Raw genomic sequence first — 18,270 nt, 5'->3', positions numbered from 1 at the left:
CGGCTGCAGTTGGCTGCTTTGAAGCTGAGAATGCCATTGGCTGCTTCAAGTCAGCCAGGCTGCAGGCGGCGCCGGCGCTGCATGAAGTTGGACGCACCTAATATTACTAGAGGAAGCAACTGTTGTCTTCCAAGATGGCGTCCCCATTCATTTCTATGAAAAGTGCTCAGTGGCGCAGTGAGGCAAGCGAGAGCGCGGAAGGTCCAGGAGTCTCCCGCATTTCAGTAGCGGCTCCCTGACACCCGCAAATGCTATACAATCTCCCGGAAATCTGAGATTTTGTATTTTGAGCGAGCGAGAGACTGTGAAATGGTCATTTCTTTTAGAGATAGGTGCATATCGCGCTTCATAACAGCGTTTCGTGGGGGGGGAGAGGGGGTGGGGGGTGTACGTGCTGGTTGAGGGGGTACTTCATGCGTCCGGATTGCGTCCGGGGGGGGGGGGGGGGGGGGGGGGGGGGGGAGCCACCTCCCGGAAATGAGTCTCTGCAGGTTGGGATGTCTGCATATGTTGCTTTTTTTCTTCGTGATATGAGTATGATTTCCAACGCATTGTATCGGATTAAATAAACTGTTAACATGAACAGCTCCGTCGTTGTTCTCGCCAGGCAAAGAAAGCATAGTAGTTATTTTGGTAACAGAAATCTTCCATAATGCAGACTTACCATAGCTTACTGTCAACTTTATATTCAAACGAAATTCTCACTGCCTTCAATTTAACATCAGTGTAGAAATGTGGCCTGTGTTTTACATGTTCATCCTACACGCCTATTAATGGATATAACGTGATACAACAAGACTTGGTAATAATGTAATAAATAAAAGCTTGAGAAGTGTGTCTAAAATATACTTTATTGAACATTTGCCTTTGAAAGGGGCATATTAATAGAACTATATAGGCTACAAGACGTTTCCATTAGATTTAAGTAGGGGTGAAACATAGTCACTGAGGACCTTCATTGTCCCACAAAAGCAGTCTGGCTCGATGAAACAATCAAAATGATTGATCGTGTCATCATGAAATGTATAAAACAAATAATAAAAAATAAATACAGCTGCAAGCAGCAATGAGGTGTCCAAGCCAGTAAAGCAGGTCAAATGAACGAAAAACATTTTAGACATCCTCAGAACAGGGTTCTGAATAAATGCAGCTTTGAATCCATCAAAGATTTGCTGAGATACGATCCAACTTCCTGTTTGCCGGCTTTGCCGCAGATTTTGATTGGCTGTACCGATCAAACCGTTTTGAAAATCTAAAATAATTTTGATAGTTTGTGTGAGGATTACGGATGAGGTAAGATTTTAACAATTCCGATTACTTATCAATTTCTGCTCATCAATTTGAATCCTTATTGATTCTCTTATTGATTTTTATTGGGCAAGGGGGGGGGGGGGGGGGGGAAAGAGCACAAACGGGTTTATTGTTGGAATACTGCTTCAGCATTCCAAGTATTGTTCTTTGAATCTTTATTCAACTTCTTCTATTTCTTCCATGACACCCTTCAGAGCCTTCAAATCTTTAGCTATTAAAACCGTTCAACTATCAAAAAATTCAGCAGTTTCAGGCTATGAATGTTATGACTTTTCAGCTTTTTACCTCTTATGTTTGCATGAATATAAATCAATATTCATAATATTTTTTACATGGTTTTCCACTTGAGTTTTTTTCAAATCCTCTCAATCCTCTTAAACTCCTTCAACTTTCAAATCCTTCTTCTTCCTCAATATTTTAGCTACATCCACCATTTAAACTTTAAAATGTTGACAAAACCTTAAAAAAAAAAAATTAAATTCAGCTTCTTTCAATATGACTGATTATGTTCCATGAGTTTTTCAAATCGTTTCTGAGATTTACATGGGTGTGTATGTGGAGAGCCTAGAGTGCTGACTGAAACGCTTAGAGCTATTTCTAGTTTGCCAGCATTGCAACAATTTTCACTCGTCATGCTTCATTTTTGGATCAATAGATAGCTAATTTGGTGCTGGTCGTAGCAGTGGCGACAATCTGCTATCAACTTGGGGGGGACAATTATATATATATATATATATCTCAAGAGCAATTTCTGAGGGGGACATCAAAATGATTGCTGTGATACAGCCTACATTGTAATATGTTAAATGTATATTGAGGAACCATAATTACAGTTTTTCTCAATTGGTTTGGCTCATTTCACGAAACAGAAATTACATTCTCAAAACAACACGTGCAAACCGCTGGGCTCTTGTTCACAACAGATTGGAATTGTTCATTCCTTTAATCAAATTGCAATTGTATTAGCACATCCTTGTAAATGACAAGTGCAATTGCCTACAGTTTGCACACATTTCAAATGATTTAACACATCTTTGAAATGGTTAGGTATAATTGCCTTCAATTAGGCCAACTATCAATTGAAAATATCTTGCTGGTCTAAACTGACTGTTGTTTCTCAGTCAAGTGGTTGTTCTCTGCAAAACATATTGGCATAATTTCATTGTGTACATCATCACCTGCACAATAGTTCACTCCACTGTCAAAATCTTTCATGCACATAATACCATGAAAAACATAATGGTATATACTGTAATATGGATCTCTTGGATCATCTGCTTACAGTCATTGTCAGGTGCAACTAGAACTTTACAAAACAAGGGGACACATCCGATCACCAATCACACAGTAAGTTTAGTTAGCTGACAGGAGCAATGCAGCAGTATAAATGCTTCCATCAAATATGTAGAGCTTGTCCCAGGCCAGCTCGGGGGAAACATCACTGTTTCTGCTGCCATTTCAGAGAATGGTGTAGTCACCCACATTCCCAGTCTTGGCCCATAGAATACCCAGACACTCCTGGTGTCCTTGGACCGCCTGCACTCCGATTTTATCCCTCTACATGAGAGGGGTTTGGTAGGACCTCACTTTCTTACATTTGTCGAGGATGAGCAGGAGAGTGAGGACGACAACTAGTGAAACTCCAGCTTTGCTTTACTTTCTTATTGTTTCCTTCTTGCCATGAAATGCACCCTCTGCAACTCTGACTAGGAAGGGGTCACATGCTTGAAAAGTACCGTGGTTACTCATACTAGTCCCTTCAGTGTACAATAGGAATCATTTGATGCTGGGATATACAAAACAGACAATAGAGGAGGTGCATTTCATGCCAGGTTTACTGTAATGCACCCCCTGCTAACTCTGACTAGGAAAGTGTCACTTGCCTGAAACTTACTGTGGTTACTCATACTACTAGAGTAGGTTATACATAATGTTAATTTTGATGTGCTTATTGTATGACAGTATATTGTGCTGTACACATTTCCTGTTACAGTAACCATGATGTATGGCAATTACAGTAACAATTTCCATGGCAGTGTAAGTGCAATATGTGATGTGTCACTTTGTAGGCTACTTTTGAATTACTGTAATCCTTTTGCTGTATGATACACATTTACATTTTACAAGTATTCATTTAGCTTTTATCCAAATCGACTTCCAAGAGAGAGCTTCACAAAAGTGCATAGGTCAATGATCCTAAACAACGAGATAACATTGTGGTTGGCCAAAACATGAAGCATACATTACAGTATTGTTGCTTGCTTTTGTACAGGTACACTCTTGCACTTTTGAGGTTCATGTTGTTTAGTTGCAACTTGTTTGGCTACATGCTGTTATGGTTCTTCTCTTTGGCACTTACTGTATTTGGGTTTTTCACAATGTATGCTTCATGTTTTGGCTTGTTATGATCAGTGACCTATGCACTTTTGTAAAGCTCTCTTGGTAGTCGCTTTGGATAAAAGAATCTGCTAAATGAATAAATGTAAATGTAGATTGAGACACATTGTATTCTGGAAAGAAAACATCTACTACAGTAACTGTAGCACAGTGCACATAAGGGATATTTCTAAGGTTCACTGCCATACTGACAAAAAATCTAAACATTTTGACCTGCAGTGTTTACACAATGCCAATGGGACTTTTCATTTTGGGGGCACTGACTATTTGTATGAGAAAAGGATTTAGTTTTGACTGATAAGTTGTCTGTTTTAGGAAAGAGATGACCCTTTGCAGGTGTGCCATGGTGTTTTGCTGAACCATCTGGGTTATTTTGGCAAATGTATTTAAAGGTTTGAGAATGTTCTCTTTTTTCTCGAGAGATGAGCCAAAGCAATCGAGAAGGAACTTTTCATTTTGGGGGCACTGACTATTTATATGAGAAAACGATTTGGTTTTGAAGCATGAGTTAACTGTTTTGGGTGAGATATGACCTTTTGAAGGTGATCTATGTAGTTGTGCTGAACCATATAGGCTATTTCGCTAAATGCACGTGGAGCTTTGAGAATGTAATTTCTGTTTCAAGAATTGAGCCAAAGCAATTGAGAAAAACTGTAATACTCCTGGATAATTTATAGTTAGTAACTGAAGGGTTGTCTCAACTTGTTCAAATGTAGTTATAGTAGTGTTTCTTATCAGTCAAGTATGAATGCAGGTGTACAGTATTTACAACCAGCATTACCAAGAAAGGCCAGTATGTACTATACACTGTATGGGTGCAGTTTATGTAATATAGAATGGGCATGGTGCAGTCTCATCTAAAATAATCTCAATTGAACTATCATAAAGTCGGGGAAAATCGCGAAACCATTTCTCTTGAAGTGTCAACACTTTGTTGGCAAGAGTCTGCGGTTCTATAAATTGTGGGTGTGGCTGATATGGTTCTGTGCCACCACTGAGGTGACTAAACAGTACTGTGCCACTGTTTCCTGCTTGCAAAAAGGTTGACCCCCGGTCCTGCCATGGCTGTGACACTGTCATCTGAAGTCTCTGATTCACAGTCTGTCTCCTAGAAAAGACATAAGGTGTTTGCCATCCTTCTAACTACCAGTACCCAATACTACACAATTAATCACAACAACAAAACCATTGCCTCAAACTAATGTTGGTTCAGTCACCAGTTTAAGTAGAGAGTGGGGGTATCTATGGCATTGTCCAATTCTAAAGAAGAGAACCCATCATGTTGCCAAACAAGAGACTCAACAAACTTACCTGAGACCCCCTGTCTCTGCCAGTCTGTTCCTGCCTACCTGCAACTCTATTGTCTGTTTGTCATCTGGTGCCTCCTCTGCATATTGGCATCATTATGAAACATTCAATTAGCACATTTCACATCGTTTTTATCAAGGTTTTATCAACTAGTCTTTGAGATTAGGCCACTACAGTTCTTTCTTTGCGTTCTGGTGTCCTGAAATTCTCTTATGTCCGTCTTTCTTTTTTCTGCAATTTTTCTAGCATAATGGCTGCACACACAATTTGCAGGTTATTTACAGTAAAAGATGGCCTTCTATCATTTATTACCATTCTTCTAGAATAGGCTCTACGAGTTAGCTAGACAGTTAGGAAAGGTGAAACAGATTGCATTGACAAAGATTGACAGCTGTATGAGTTCACCCTTTACACAACGCAAACTGCAACCTTTTGTCATACATATAATTCATGTTTTGGTTTTATATTGGCTGGCTTCCCAGAATAGCTGAATTTGCAGAGCTAGCAAGCCCCAATTCCGTTTGTGTGGTATTTGCCATCATCTTTGCTATTGCCAGTTTACTCCAGAACGGCACACAGGTGCTTCAAAGTCCCTAGGGACGATTTAGCTTTTGCAACGAGACCATTTAAGATCATTATAACAATGGTAGAATATTTACATTTAAATGTATGCATTTAGCAGACGCTTTTATCCAAAGCAACTTCCAAGAGAGAGCTTTACAAAAGAGCATAGGTCACTGATCATAACAACGAGGTAGTCCCAAACATTGCAAGCAGCCAAAACATGAAGCATACATTGTGAGAAAACTAAACAAGTGCCAAAAGGGAAGACCCATAAGAGCATGCAGTTATACAAGTTACAAGAATATAATATAGTTATGTTCAGTATCGCTAACCATGGCAAATAGATTTCGAAGAACTACAATGGCGTTAAACCTCTTACGTTGCCCTTGCCAGGGCACCAATTTATCCTAGTGAGTTATTGCTGGAAATTACTGTATTCAGTTACTGAGTAAAAATATAAGCAGTTTTTCAACTGGCAAGCGGTTGTCAGACTTCATCGCTGACTTTGATCAGCTTTACCGGAAAAACAGTTTTGAAAATCAAAAACCATGTGAAAATGTTTGTGAGGCTTGATCTGAAGATACGTGGTGCCATATTTTGCTTATTGCAGCACCACCTAGAGGTGAAAGGGCATGACCTATAGTACCTCTTTAAACAGGGTCCCTAGTCCTTATACAAAGTTTGGTGTCAATGCAGTAAAAAGGTGCTGAGATATGACCTCACTGCTTTTATGGTGGCTTGGTTGACAACTTTGATTGGCTGTTCCAGTCAAAAGGTTTAGAAATTCAAAGAAACATCTGATGTCTTTTGTGAGGCTTGGTCTGAAGAGGATCTGTGCCAAATTTGGTGAAGATTCAACACAAATTGTAGGAGTAGTTACAAAAAAATGCTTTACCTTACCATTCAAAATGGCGGAGAATCTATATAACTGGGTATGACTGGGTAGTTTGGACTGGTCTTGATCCAGGGAATACAACGATACCTCATTTTCGAAAATGAGACATGTATTTCAAAAGTAACGTGTGTAAACACACCTTCAACTTTGACCCATTTGTGGCGCTAGAGGGTTTGAAATGGAGACATGAAACTTTGTGAAATTGATGAGGGGACTGGCCCCAAGAGTGTGCCAATTTTCACAACTTCTGAAAATACGCTTTAGGGGCTGCCATAGACTCCAATGGCAGAAGAAGATGTATAAGAATAAGAATACATAAAAAAAACTAAAGGTGGGTTCGCCGCTTTGCGGTTTGGCCACCAATAATATTTGTCCACTGATCTCTGACAGAAATATAATTATTGGATGATTCCAATGATTTTTATAGCCAATATCGCTGAATTTGTGTATTTTCCTGTTCAAATATGGGGTTCAAAGCTGTGCCTTCTCTCGGATTTCGCAATCCCACACAAACTGGGCTGAGCTGCTATATTTTTTGCTAAATTTTAGCACATGCAATTTGATCTCCCTGTATGTCATCAATGTAATGTTTGTACACATTTTTATTATATGTCCTTACATTTCATAGTCTTGGTCATGTATTTTACGTATTTGTATAACATATTAGTCTTGCTGATCGTACTTAACGCCGCAGTGAAAAAGCAGGAGGGGAGGCAGCCAGTAGCTCTGCCTCACTGAAGGGGGCGTGTGTGAGCACACGGGCTTGTTCTGCTATTGTTCTTCTTCATGCATTATAGACAAATGCCATTGTATGGTTGTTGCTAGCTAAAAAAGTCAAATAGAAAAAGTGCACCCTATCGTTTATTTGTATTTTTTTGCCCTGACTGATTATAAGATTATATATATATAATCTTGCATTTTTATAATTTTGTATATATATGCAAAAATAAGATTAACATTTCTCAAAACTGGAAGTGATAACGCTAAATCATGGAAGATCAATGCCCGCAGAGTGAGCAGTGCTCAATCGACGGGAAAAAATATTTTAAAAATTATATAAGACCAGATACGAAAAAATTGCGATATTTTAAAGAATAAAACAACATTTGTGTTTTTGTTATAGCCTGTATATTATATTAAGAACACAGAGGATGCGGAGCAAATGCGCTCTCTCTGAGGGCCTCATTTATTAACATTACGACCGCAGCTTAATCTGCGCCTTTGCCCAACCGCAAATTGCGCACGGTGTATTTCCGCATTTTGCGTGGTATTTATCCAACCAGATCCTTGTCGGACAATCAGCGCCCATTAGTGTTTATTAGCGCGCCGTTAAAAGACAGGAAAAATCTCCTGCATGTTACTACCACCATAGGTGATTCGAGGATTTTTTTAAAAAAAGTTCAGCAAACAGGAGCTAGAAATATACACACCCACTTTCCCTTATACCCTCCCAGCAGCGGTAATCTGAGTTTTTACTCAAGTGTGCTGCCTTTGTAAATACGGTGTTGTGTCTATACCGGCTATTTCACGCCTGAAATGGCCGCAATCCTGTTAGAAAAAGAGGCCCAGAGCCTCTATACATTTAACGCTTTTCTTTGGCCAAATATGTGTGTGTAAAGAATGCTGATATGGGATATGAAACATAACCATTAGTCAATGTGCAAGCAGCCAGTTGAATGGTGAATTAATGCTGCTCTGTTGAATTCATATATTTGTAATTCTGACTTTGAAAGAGTCAGTGCCTCCCCAGCCACGAACCTCACCGCACGTCACTGCTCCAGATAGACATGTCAACAATCTATGCTCGTGCTTAACATAACATATTTGCCATCATGTCATGAATGTTTTTACGAAAAATCTAATCTGTTTTAAAATAATGGGAATAAACTATATTAACAACATTTCATGTATGTGTGACAACCATTTGCTAAACTTGCTACAAAAGGGCAGGCAAACCAAGCCATTTCTCCCTGTGCTCATTCAATACAAGTCTATGGCTCATCAGCTCCGTGTAAATCGGCTATCGGCCAATGTGAATTTTTGTGCTCTTGCCCTGTTAGTATCCGCAAGCACATTTGCAGGCAACTTTTATTGAAGTAAGCAAATAAATAGGGTGATAGTTTACCCATTTCGGATTGGTTTTTAAACTTAGCAAAAATCAGGAAAAATTATTCTATGATAAAGCTAGTAGTATGAGCCAGGTTCGAGAATCGAACAAAAATTATTGGGGGAGATAATTTGTTAATGCTGACTGGACTTAATAGAATAAAAACGACCAGAGGAGTCGGAAGTCAAACACGAAATGCAATACCACCTACATCCACCGGGGCTGTTGCTTCACGCCGAGGGGCGAGGGCTTGTAGCCAACAGACTAAGGGACCGGCGATACTGGCTGCGAAGCGCCGCGAATGCCTGCGATTGCCTGCGATCTGCAGCGATCGTTTTGGCAGCTGGTCGATTTTTTTGGCGAGACGCTTGCAAAATCGGCTGCAGGATGATAAAATACACCACTAATTGATATCTTGAGAGAGAAAAAACATGTTATTAAGATTTTACTACATTAATTGTAGACTATGGTGAACATTTGTAAAGTTGTAGACTTTAAAATTATTTTTTAAATATTGCTTTGAAGGCCTACGTACAATATTCACTAATATAAAACCATGTGGTTACCCTGATAAAAACGAATCAAAATAAACTGATTGACCTGTTGAGACAGCTTGTCCGTAGTTGTTTTGGTTGTTTAAGAGAAAAGAGTTTTCACGCGTTGCACACAAAACAGTACACGCGTGCAGACATAGTCTACCGAGAGAACCCCCAAGTTGATTTTGAAAATCAGTGTGAAATTCAAGGAGATGGACGACATCAAATTAATTCTCGAAGTTGAAAAGCAAGGAGTTGCATGACCCCCAGCACCAATTTTACAAGAACAACGTAGAGAAGGATCAATGTTGGGATGCTGTTGGGGCGGCTGTTGGAATAACACATTTCCTAAATATAGCCTAGCCTATGCCATGTTTATGTACCATGTCAGTGAAAAAGGAAAGCTCAGAGTAGCTGAAAGGCTTGGTGACAGGCGCGGAGAAATGCTTTTTGTCCGACTTGAGACGGCACCGAGGCTAGTTCACTGTGACGTAGCCATCAAAGTACCGTGAGATCAATTCAAGAACTGCAAGCTGTGTAGCCGAGCGCATTTTCTCAAGAGCAACTGCACGGGTTCTAATGACGACACAGCTATTTCATGATTGGCCAGACTCACACACGACAACTTTGACACGTGTTTTGTAATTATTCTGACACCTTCAGTTTCGCCAATGCTCAAATCCGGACCAAATTGAATAAAAAATGTGTTGAAGAAAGGGTTTTAGTCCACCTCTTCACTAACGGAAAGACTAAGTTTAATTATAAATAAAGTAAAGTAAGCAAACCAACGCAGCAAACCACGACAAGCTGGAATGTCCGACTTCACAGAGCCGTTTTCAACTCCTCCCCGACTGCAAGCGGCTACTCTCGCCGGTCGTTTCATGCAGCCGCAGTCCATGTGGAACGCACCTAATGTGTCCTGTTTGGCGGCCTCATCGGGTATTAGCGACAAAAGAAAGTTGGCAGAGTGGAAAACTGTCACTATTTGCGCCCTTTCTTGTTTTTAACCTGTAGCACTTTGAGATTTAGCTCAATGTAAAGTGCATTACAAATAAAATCATTATTATCATTATAGGGCCATAAATGCTGTGGGTTTGGAGAAACGGATCATGGCAGAAATTAAGAAGAAATGGTCCGATGTATTAAGAAACGAGTGGTGGCGCATTGTAACAGTGATTTTGCCGTTCATTTGACACCCTCAAGTTTAACATAAGTTATTAAGTGGTAGCGGATTAAACAGAAGGCTATATAGGATTTCCTGTTTTGGGTTTTGGCATTTTGATGTGATCATCCACATTAATGATCAAACTTTTATTTTTATGTTTTTTGAATAGTAAACGTCATAAACGTAGTAGTGGTAACTTTATTTTGTAATGTTTGGTGAGTTTCGGCACTTTTCAGTTAGAATTCGCCATGTTACAGAGCCATACAAGACTTTGCGGACAGTCCGTACATTCTCACATCTGCTCAAAACTTTCCGTGACGGCCCGCACATTCTCACGTCAAGTAAATCTTTATACATCACAAAGTGTGCGTGAAAACCAGCATACGCAAGCTTTTTGTGCGTACGCAATGTTTAAACATGAGGCCCCAGGTGTTTAGAACTTTGGTTCGAGTGAAGTGGCAAACTTTTTGAAGGCAATTGACTCACACAATCGTGTAGACATTCCAATATCAATAAACATATTGACCAACGCTTCCTCCCGTTTGTGGTGCTCCTGTGTATTCACTGACCAGCAGCTATCGGTTCGCCGTTGAAAGCACTGCTGTAGTGTCCTCTGTCCTACGGTTGTCACGCTGCCTATTTCTCTAGCGGGGTTAGCTGCCGTTTTGGTGGAGGGGGGCCTGGCGTTGTCCTTCATCTTATTCAGGAAAGATAGGTTAGATAGATTAGATAGAAAGATAGGTCCTTGTGCGCGCTTCTCAAATGGACTTTTAAATTTGTGGGATTTTTCCCTCTGATAAATTTGCCACGTTTTCTACCAACTTTCGGTAACGCCATGATGCTAGGCGAAGAGCATGGACTGTGCTAAGTTACATTTGACATGGAATGTCATAATTTCTGCATTCCCAGTCGGAAATGTAAACGCTGAAAGATATTTGTTCTATGAAATACATTGACAAAGACGAAAACTAAGGACATTTACTTTATAATTAGGGTTTCTCCGGTAGGAGGAATCCTATTGTTTTTGTTAGTATTCTTATTCTTATTCTTATTATTATATTTCTCCGCTAAATGGCCCAATAGCTCAAAAAGTCCTGGACCCGATTTTTCCCAATTTGGCCCAATGATACAACAGGTCACTCATTACTCCCAGACGGCTAGTGGCCCATGTGCGCCCAAAGGTGGCGCTATAAAACACGCCCAAAGTCTACGTGATTTCCCCAGCGCCCCATTACTCCAAAATGCCTGAAAATTGGTATACATTCCTTATTTCTCATGGGGAACAAAAAAGCCTCAAGAACCCATAAGGTCCGCCATGATAGATTTTGCTGTACTGTCCAAATTTGGTACAACCTTCAAAACCCTTCTACTCATAAACCATAGACCCAATCGACTTGAAATTAGTTACAGATGTGTAGAATACATGTCTTTACATAGGGTGACATGGAATAAGAAATGCAATACAAAATGGCTGAAAGAAGTGTATTTATGTAAATGTCCAAATTGCCTCAATATTTGTTTTGTTAATAAATCAAATGTAATTTTGACTGATTGTTTTTCAAACCTAATAGGGTTCAAGACGACATCAATCTCTAGTACCATAAACAATTTCACCTTGGTATGTCAATATATGATTGAATTCAATTGAATTGCTCCACAGTGCGCAAGCTCTGTGCTCTGTTTTTTTTAAATTACCTCAGGAAACCTTAACTGTCCCGTTGTGTCTTATGCAGCCGCAACCTAAAATCATAAGACTGAACAATATTGTTTAGACGTAATATTTCTCTTACTTCAAATACAATTACTTAACAGTTATTTTTGATGCTAGAGTCAACATTATTTAATATATTATGAAATAGAAAACAGGTACAGTAGGGTCTACTACTGTGTGGCGCTCCCTTTGACTCCAGTGGTGGCACTCCTGCTTTGTCAGGACGGGGCTCAAATCCCTGTGGTGTCTTTTGCCTTTATTAGTAGACTTAGCATGATCAATATATGATCATCAATATACTGTATTGTAGCCTAACCGTGGCACACCAGCCAAAACAATATCTAGAAGAACTCGAGCTTCATCTATTATGCCACAAATGATAACGCAAATTATCTGCCTATTTCTACAGCCATGACATCAAAACAGGCAAAGAGGAGGAGAACCTACACCCCTCAGGAGATGGAGGTAAGGGTGGCTAGGCCATTTCATCAAACATGCCCCGCCAGAGAGGCCTCTGCTCCTTGTGGTCGACCAGGCGGAACCACATAAGAACAGGGAAGCCATCCGGTTCTGCAGAGAGAACATGGTGGTGGTTGTGTGCCTCCCTGAGCACACCACTCACATCATGCAGCCACTGGATGTGGGGGTGTTTGGTCCTCTCAAGAGGATCTTTCACAGGGATGCTGCCCGTCTTGGCCTGGTGAGGGGGGATGTTTTTTTGGGGAAAAAAAACTTTTCCCGCCTCCTTAAGGAGGCTTGGCCTAACGCTGCCAAGCCTGAAAACATCAGAGCAGCCTTCAGGAGGACAGGCCTCTTCCCCTGCAACAGGGGAGGCCACGACAAGACACAGCTGACCAACGTCAGACCTGCACCCTCCACGGCGACCACCACGGCAACCACCACCGGCCCAGCCCCCACCACGGCGACCCCTACCGGCCCAGCCCCCACCAACGGCCCAACCACCGGCCCAGCCCCCACCACGGCGACCACCACCGGCCCAGCCCCCACCAACGGCCCAGCCCCCACCACGGCGACCACATCCGGCCCAGCCCCCACCAACGGCCCAACCCCTGGCCCAGCCCCCACCACGGCGACCACCACCGGCCCAGCCCCCACCAACGGCCCAACCCCTGGCCCAGCCCCCACCACGGCGACCACCACCGGCCCAGCCCCCACCACGGCAACCACCACCGGCCCAGCCCCCACCACGGCAACCACCACCGGCCCAACCCCCACCACGGCGACCATCATCGGCCCAGCCCCCTCCACCGGCCCTGCCCCCCCTGCAGCAACCCCTTGCTGCCGAACCTGCACCTGCCATGGACCTGCTCCATCTAATCCTTTGGTGTGGTCAGGTCTGGTCTCAGCCAAGTGGGGAGACATTTTAATACCCCCTGTGATGGCCAACCGTCAAGACCAGCGGCTACCAGTGGTGAGGAGGAGGCCACCACTTGGTGCTCGGGTCGTCACCAGTGACGAATACAACGAGCTGCTGGTCCGACAGGAGGAAGAGGAGAAGGAGGAAGCGCGGCTTTGGAGACAGGCAGAAGTGCTGAGGAAGAGGGAGATGGCGCAGAGGAAGAGGGAGGAGGCCCAGAGGAAGAGGGAGGAAAAGGAGAGGAAGAGGGCAGAGAAGGAGAGGCAGATGGCAGTAGTGGAGGAGCTTGGCGGACACTGCGCTGTCTGCCGTAGCCTATCCCCTCCCTCAGGTGAGGAGGCAGGTGTGGAGGATGCCATCTATGAGTGGGTACAGTGTGAACTTTGTGAGCTCTGGTTCCACCTCACCTGTTTGGGGATTGCAAGTGTGCCAGCAGGGGACTGGTACTGCCCCAAGTGCTTTCTTAGTGAGATCTAGCACTTTGTATATATGTTTGCTATCTTTGTATATATGTTTGCTATCTTTGGCTATTTTAACCAGTTCTGTTTAATGTTTTTGTTGAATATGTTCTGCATTTCCTATCCTGTCCGGACAGAAGTGACAGAAGGAAACAAGACACCTTTGGCGTCGCGCAATCGGTTTGTCCGCCTATCTTTGGCATTTCAACTGTTTAATCTTTAATCAGTTTAATCTTTTAAAATCAACTTTAATGTTAATAGTTTTTTTTGGGAGGCATATGGATCAGCGTTCTCGTCGCGCCTCCTGTCAGTACCTGTTCTTATGCAGGGAAGCTAATGATCCTAATATATTTCTAAACACAACATCTCACAGTTCTCTGTTGAAAGCAGGGCTCCAATTGATTTACAATTCTATATCTTTGTGTAGGATATGTAGGTATGCTAGTTTGAAACCACACTAGCTATGGAAATAAAGAGTGAATGCAATTATGGATTGAAGTTGGCTTTGTCCACATACAATTTGTCCATTTCACAACACCTTGTATTTCTAATGCTGAGAAGTAGTCTAGCCAAAGGAATAACTTGTCCCTATGAGAACCCTGTGACGGATGCCAACTTTCCACCAGCTTTCATTTTGACACGCATATTCAAGGTGAGGGGTAACCACTAGAATCACAGGAGCTTCCACTGTATTCCCATAAAGTATCCCTGAAAACCTGTGTGCTAGCGAATAACTGATACAACCACACAAATACAAGCTCCTATTCCAACTTTCTTGCGATGAAAGAAAGTGTAATGTGTTGCCTTTCAGAAGCAAAAGCTAATATAAGTGACTTATTTGGTTATTAAAATAATGGGCAATTAGAATAGTCCGTAATATACATAGTTAAGGTAATTTATATGGATAGTATAGACTAACTAGAGGGGGTACCATTTCTGGGGAAATAGTTGGGTGTGCTTGCTTACTTGTAGGGGTCCGTATTTAAATTAGCCTACATTTAACAACTGATATTTCTGTATATTTTATATTAAAATGCATAGCCTTCTTATTATTTATTAAGATTACATAGATTTAAAAGCATATTTTTTTCTGCTCATTTACAACTCAAAATACTAACAGTGAAGAGTAGAATGAAATAGTCTTGTCATTTCCCCTGCCAGAGGGAATGGTGATCAGCAACCTCATAGTTGAATCAAAACGAATATATTTGGCAGACCGGTGTAAAAATTGACCTGATCTCTATGATTTAAACGTCATTGTAAGTTTTTCCCTTCTCGTGATATTTTCAAGCATTTAGCCTACTCATATTGCATTTATTCATTAATGAAGAAACCCCTTTTAAATTTATTTTAACAACGACGTTACCGGCAGTAGCTATCTCAGATGGAATCGCGATTCAAATTGTATCATCTGCTAACTGAAAATATGCCCCCAAAAAACGTAAATAAGCTTGACATTTACTTAGGGGAAAATCACTCATTCATAAAAATGTCAGTGGTAGCGATCATTATATGCGATATAGCCCTGCTGTGTGGAGAAGCTGCCCCGGTAAATTGTAGGCTACAACTACTACTAGACTGTCTTGGTAGCGATTGCGTTGGTTGAATTCGATTTAACGTTACTTCCGTTGTACGGTCTAGGCTGAAATGAATTATTTTCATGAACAGATTGAAGTTTAGGCTGTGGCAATGGCGTTCAGGTTAGTAGTCACTAGTCAGATAGTTTCACCTATTGAAAGACTTTTGATTTAAGAAAGGGTAGTGCCGAACATCATTGACTTCCTACGTAGGCTACAGTACTGTAAACAGCTCTGGAGATGTTTTTTTTAGCTACTAACAGTACAGCGTTGCAGTGAGCTACACTGGTTTGAAACCACAGGTAATGATAATTTCACCAACAAATTGTTTACTTGTAATCTAATGTCATAATAAATCCTACAACGAAAATGTAATTGTGAGGAATGTTTGTTTTAACGATCATAGACCGCTGTAGTATATGTTGCCCGGACAACAGAGGCTAATGCCATGATGCTAATGCTTCAGTGAAATAGTAGACTAATGTTTTCGAAAGTAGATGTAACTACTTCCTTATATCAGCTTATATTGTTTTTCATATCACAAAGTAAAATGAGTAAATAGTTATCACCCTGGCCTATTTGCTTGTGGCGTTTCTGCAGCTCCCTTGCAGTAAAGCAGTTAGCCTAGCTATCTCCCAGAAGTTAACGAGCTGCTAAACTAATGTTCTGCTAAAGGTAGTCACGCGATATTTCGTGACGTTATTGACGTCAGTAGCGTCAGTGACTGTGGCTAGCAAGTTAGCCACCGTTAGCTTCACTTTTGCCACAAAAACTTAATTAAAACCTAAACCGTGCAACGGAGCGTAAATCCGAATAGAAGCAACGCAATCGCTACCAAGACGAAACTTTTGACACCACCGTTGTCTATGTAGTCCAAATATTGACTGAGCCTTAGGGGCGCGAAAAGAAACAATAATAACTAGAAAAGGCTGTTCCTGCGAAACAGCAGTGAGAATGCTGAAAACATGAATGGGGATAGTTGACCATGCTAAAAAAGCTGAAAATAGTGAACATTTAGTAGAAAGTTATAAGCTGAATGTCTTGTGAACATTTTAAAGGTTGAATGGTGTCTCCAGCTGAAAGTATGCTGAAGTAGTTACGTTTGAAAGAGGAAGAAGCTTTTTTATTGATTTGAAAGGATTAACCATTACTTTTAAAGGGAGAATAATTTGCACAAAAACCTTAATTTTTTAAAAGTATAAAAGTGAGAAATACCAAAACACATAGCACACATCTCCTGAAGGAGCTGAACGTTTTTTTTATTGCTGAAAATACAGAAATGAGAAAAATATCCGAAAGCTGAAATACATTTTTTAAATGTGTGAGTCACACAAAAGAGGCAGTGTGGAAGCCACGGTGATGGTGCAGCTATGATTGCTAAAGCGCTGAGGGCAGAGAATAACAGAAATTAAGTTAGAATCCACACCTCAAACAAGTTAACCTAGACGCAAAACTGTACGTCAAATCCAAAAAATAAGGATATTTTCCATGACCCAAGACTCTGCCGAAACCAGAGATATTCTTTATATGTCTGTGCAGTCAGAAATGGACTACCTGCAGTTTCGAAAACGTGTTCCTTTTGGTTTCCTGGTGTGTGTTTGTTTGGTTGCCACGGCAATGGAGCAGCTGTACTCGCTAACGAGCTGGGCAGACAGAATGACCAACATTTACCTAGCATCCACACCTCAAACAAGTTAACCTAGACGCAAAACTATACGTCCAATTCCAAAAATTTGGATATTTTCCGAGACCCAAGACTCTGCCGAAACCAGAGATGTCCTTTATATGTCTGTGCGGTCAAAAATACGACTCTACCGGCAGTTTAAAAACACGTCTACTTTCGAAATTCTCTGACAAATTTTACCCACATCTCCATTGAAGTTAATGAGAGAATTTGAAAGGCTGCTCTCGCTTCAAGGCTCAAAGCTGAAAATCTGTAAAAGTAAGCTCTTTAGTAGTTAAATTGGCTGAAAGAGGACAAGTTTTCCTACATGTTAAGGTCAAACTTGTTTCTGTAAGTTAAACTATATGAACGTCAGAGGAATTTGTTTAACAATTTAGTTGAATATCAGAAAAAGAGCAGCGTGTGCCACTCTGCTGGCTGCTCAATCATTAAAATCAAGAAGAAGCTAAATTTGTCATGTATTTAAAACTGTCACAATTCAAAATTGGCTGAATATATTTGAAAAAGCTGAATCATTTGGGAATAGCTGAATGTCTTGTGAACATTTTAAAGTTTGAATGGTGTCTCTAGCTGAAAGTATGCTGAAGCAGTTAAGTTTGAAAGAGGAGGAAGCTTTTAATGATTTGAAAGGATTTACCATTACTTTTAATGGGAGAATAATTTGCACAAAGACCTTAATTCTTTAAAAAGTATAAAAGTGAGAAATACCAGAAGTCATAGCCATCATCTCCTGAAGGAGCTGAATGTTTTGATACAAAAATTGTAGGAATCCGTGAAAGTATGCAGGACTAATTAAAGTCCAAAAAACGGCGGAAGAACTAAGAAGTTGGAATAATAATAATAAAGAGAAACAGAAAAACAATAGTGAGAATGCTTAACAGCATTCTCACAATAAATATATGTGAGATAACAATGGTTTGTGCTTGCCGAAGGCAAAGCACACCCAATAATGTATATTAGGTTATCATACATATTATTATCATCCATATAATAGTATCCATAATATACATATGCATATTATGTATATTATATTATGAGTATAAACACATGTAAGGTTCTTACATGTGTCTCACAAGTGTCTTTAAATGTTTTATCTTTGTGGTTGTCAGTTAAACATGTTTCTATCTGTTGGACCCCTGGTGGAAAGAAGCAAACGTTACACCATGAGTTAAATAATAG

General features: G+C 40.7%; 2 protein-coding genes across 3 annotated transcripts in view; one reads left to right on the top strand and one right to left on the bottom strand.

The window, feature by feature from the left end:
- Positions 1-18,270, bottom strand: part of rasgrf2b (Ras protein-specific guanine nucleotide-releasing factor 2b) — a 102,623-nt gene that overhangs the window by 15,144 nt on the left and 69,209 nt on the right. The window lies entirely within an intron of this gene.
- On the top strand, positions 13,367-14,529 carry LOC124463633 (MAP7 domain-containing protein 2-like). The gene is made up of 2 exons (XM_047015443.1): positions 13,367-13,703; positions 13,968-14,529. The coding sequence occupies exons 1-2, from the start codon at positions 13,394-13,396 to the stop codon at positions 14,051-14,053; spliced, it is 396 nt and encodes a 131-aa protein (XP_046871399.1). The 5' UTR covers positions 13,367-13,393; the 3' UTR covers positions 14,054-14,529.

This window comes from Hypomesus transpacificus, unplaced genomic scaffold, assembly GCF_021917145.1.
Source record: "Hypomesus transpacificus isolate Combined female unplaced genomic scaffold, fHypTra1 scaffold_30, whole genome shotgun sequence".
NCBI classification, from domain to species: Eukaryota; Metazoa; Chordata; class Actinopteri; order Osmeriformes; family Osmeridae; genus Hypomesus; species Hypomesus transpacificus.
This window is presented reverse-complemented; position numbering and strand designations above follow the sequence as displayed.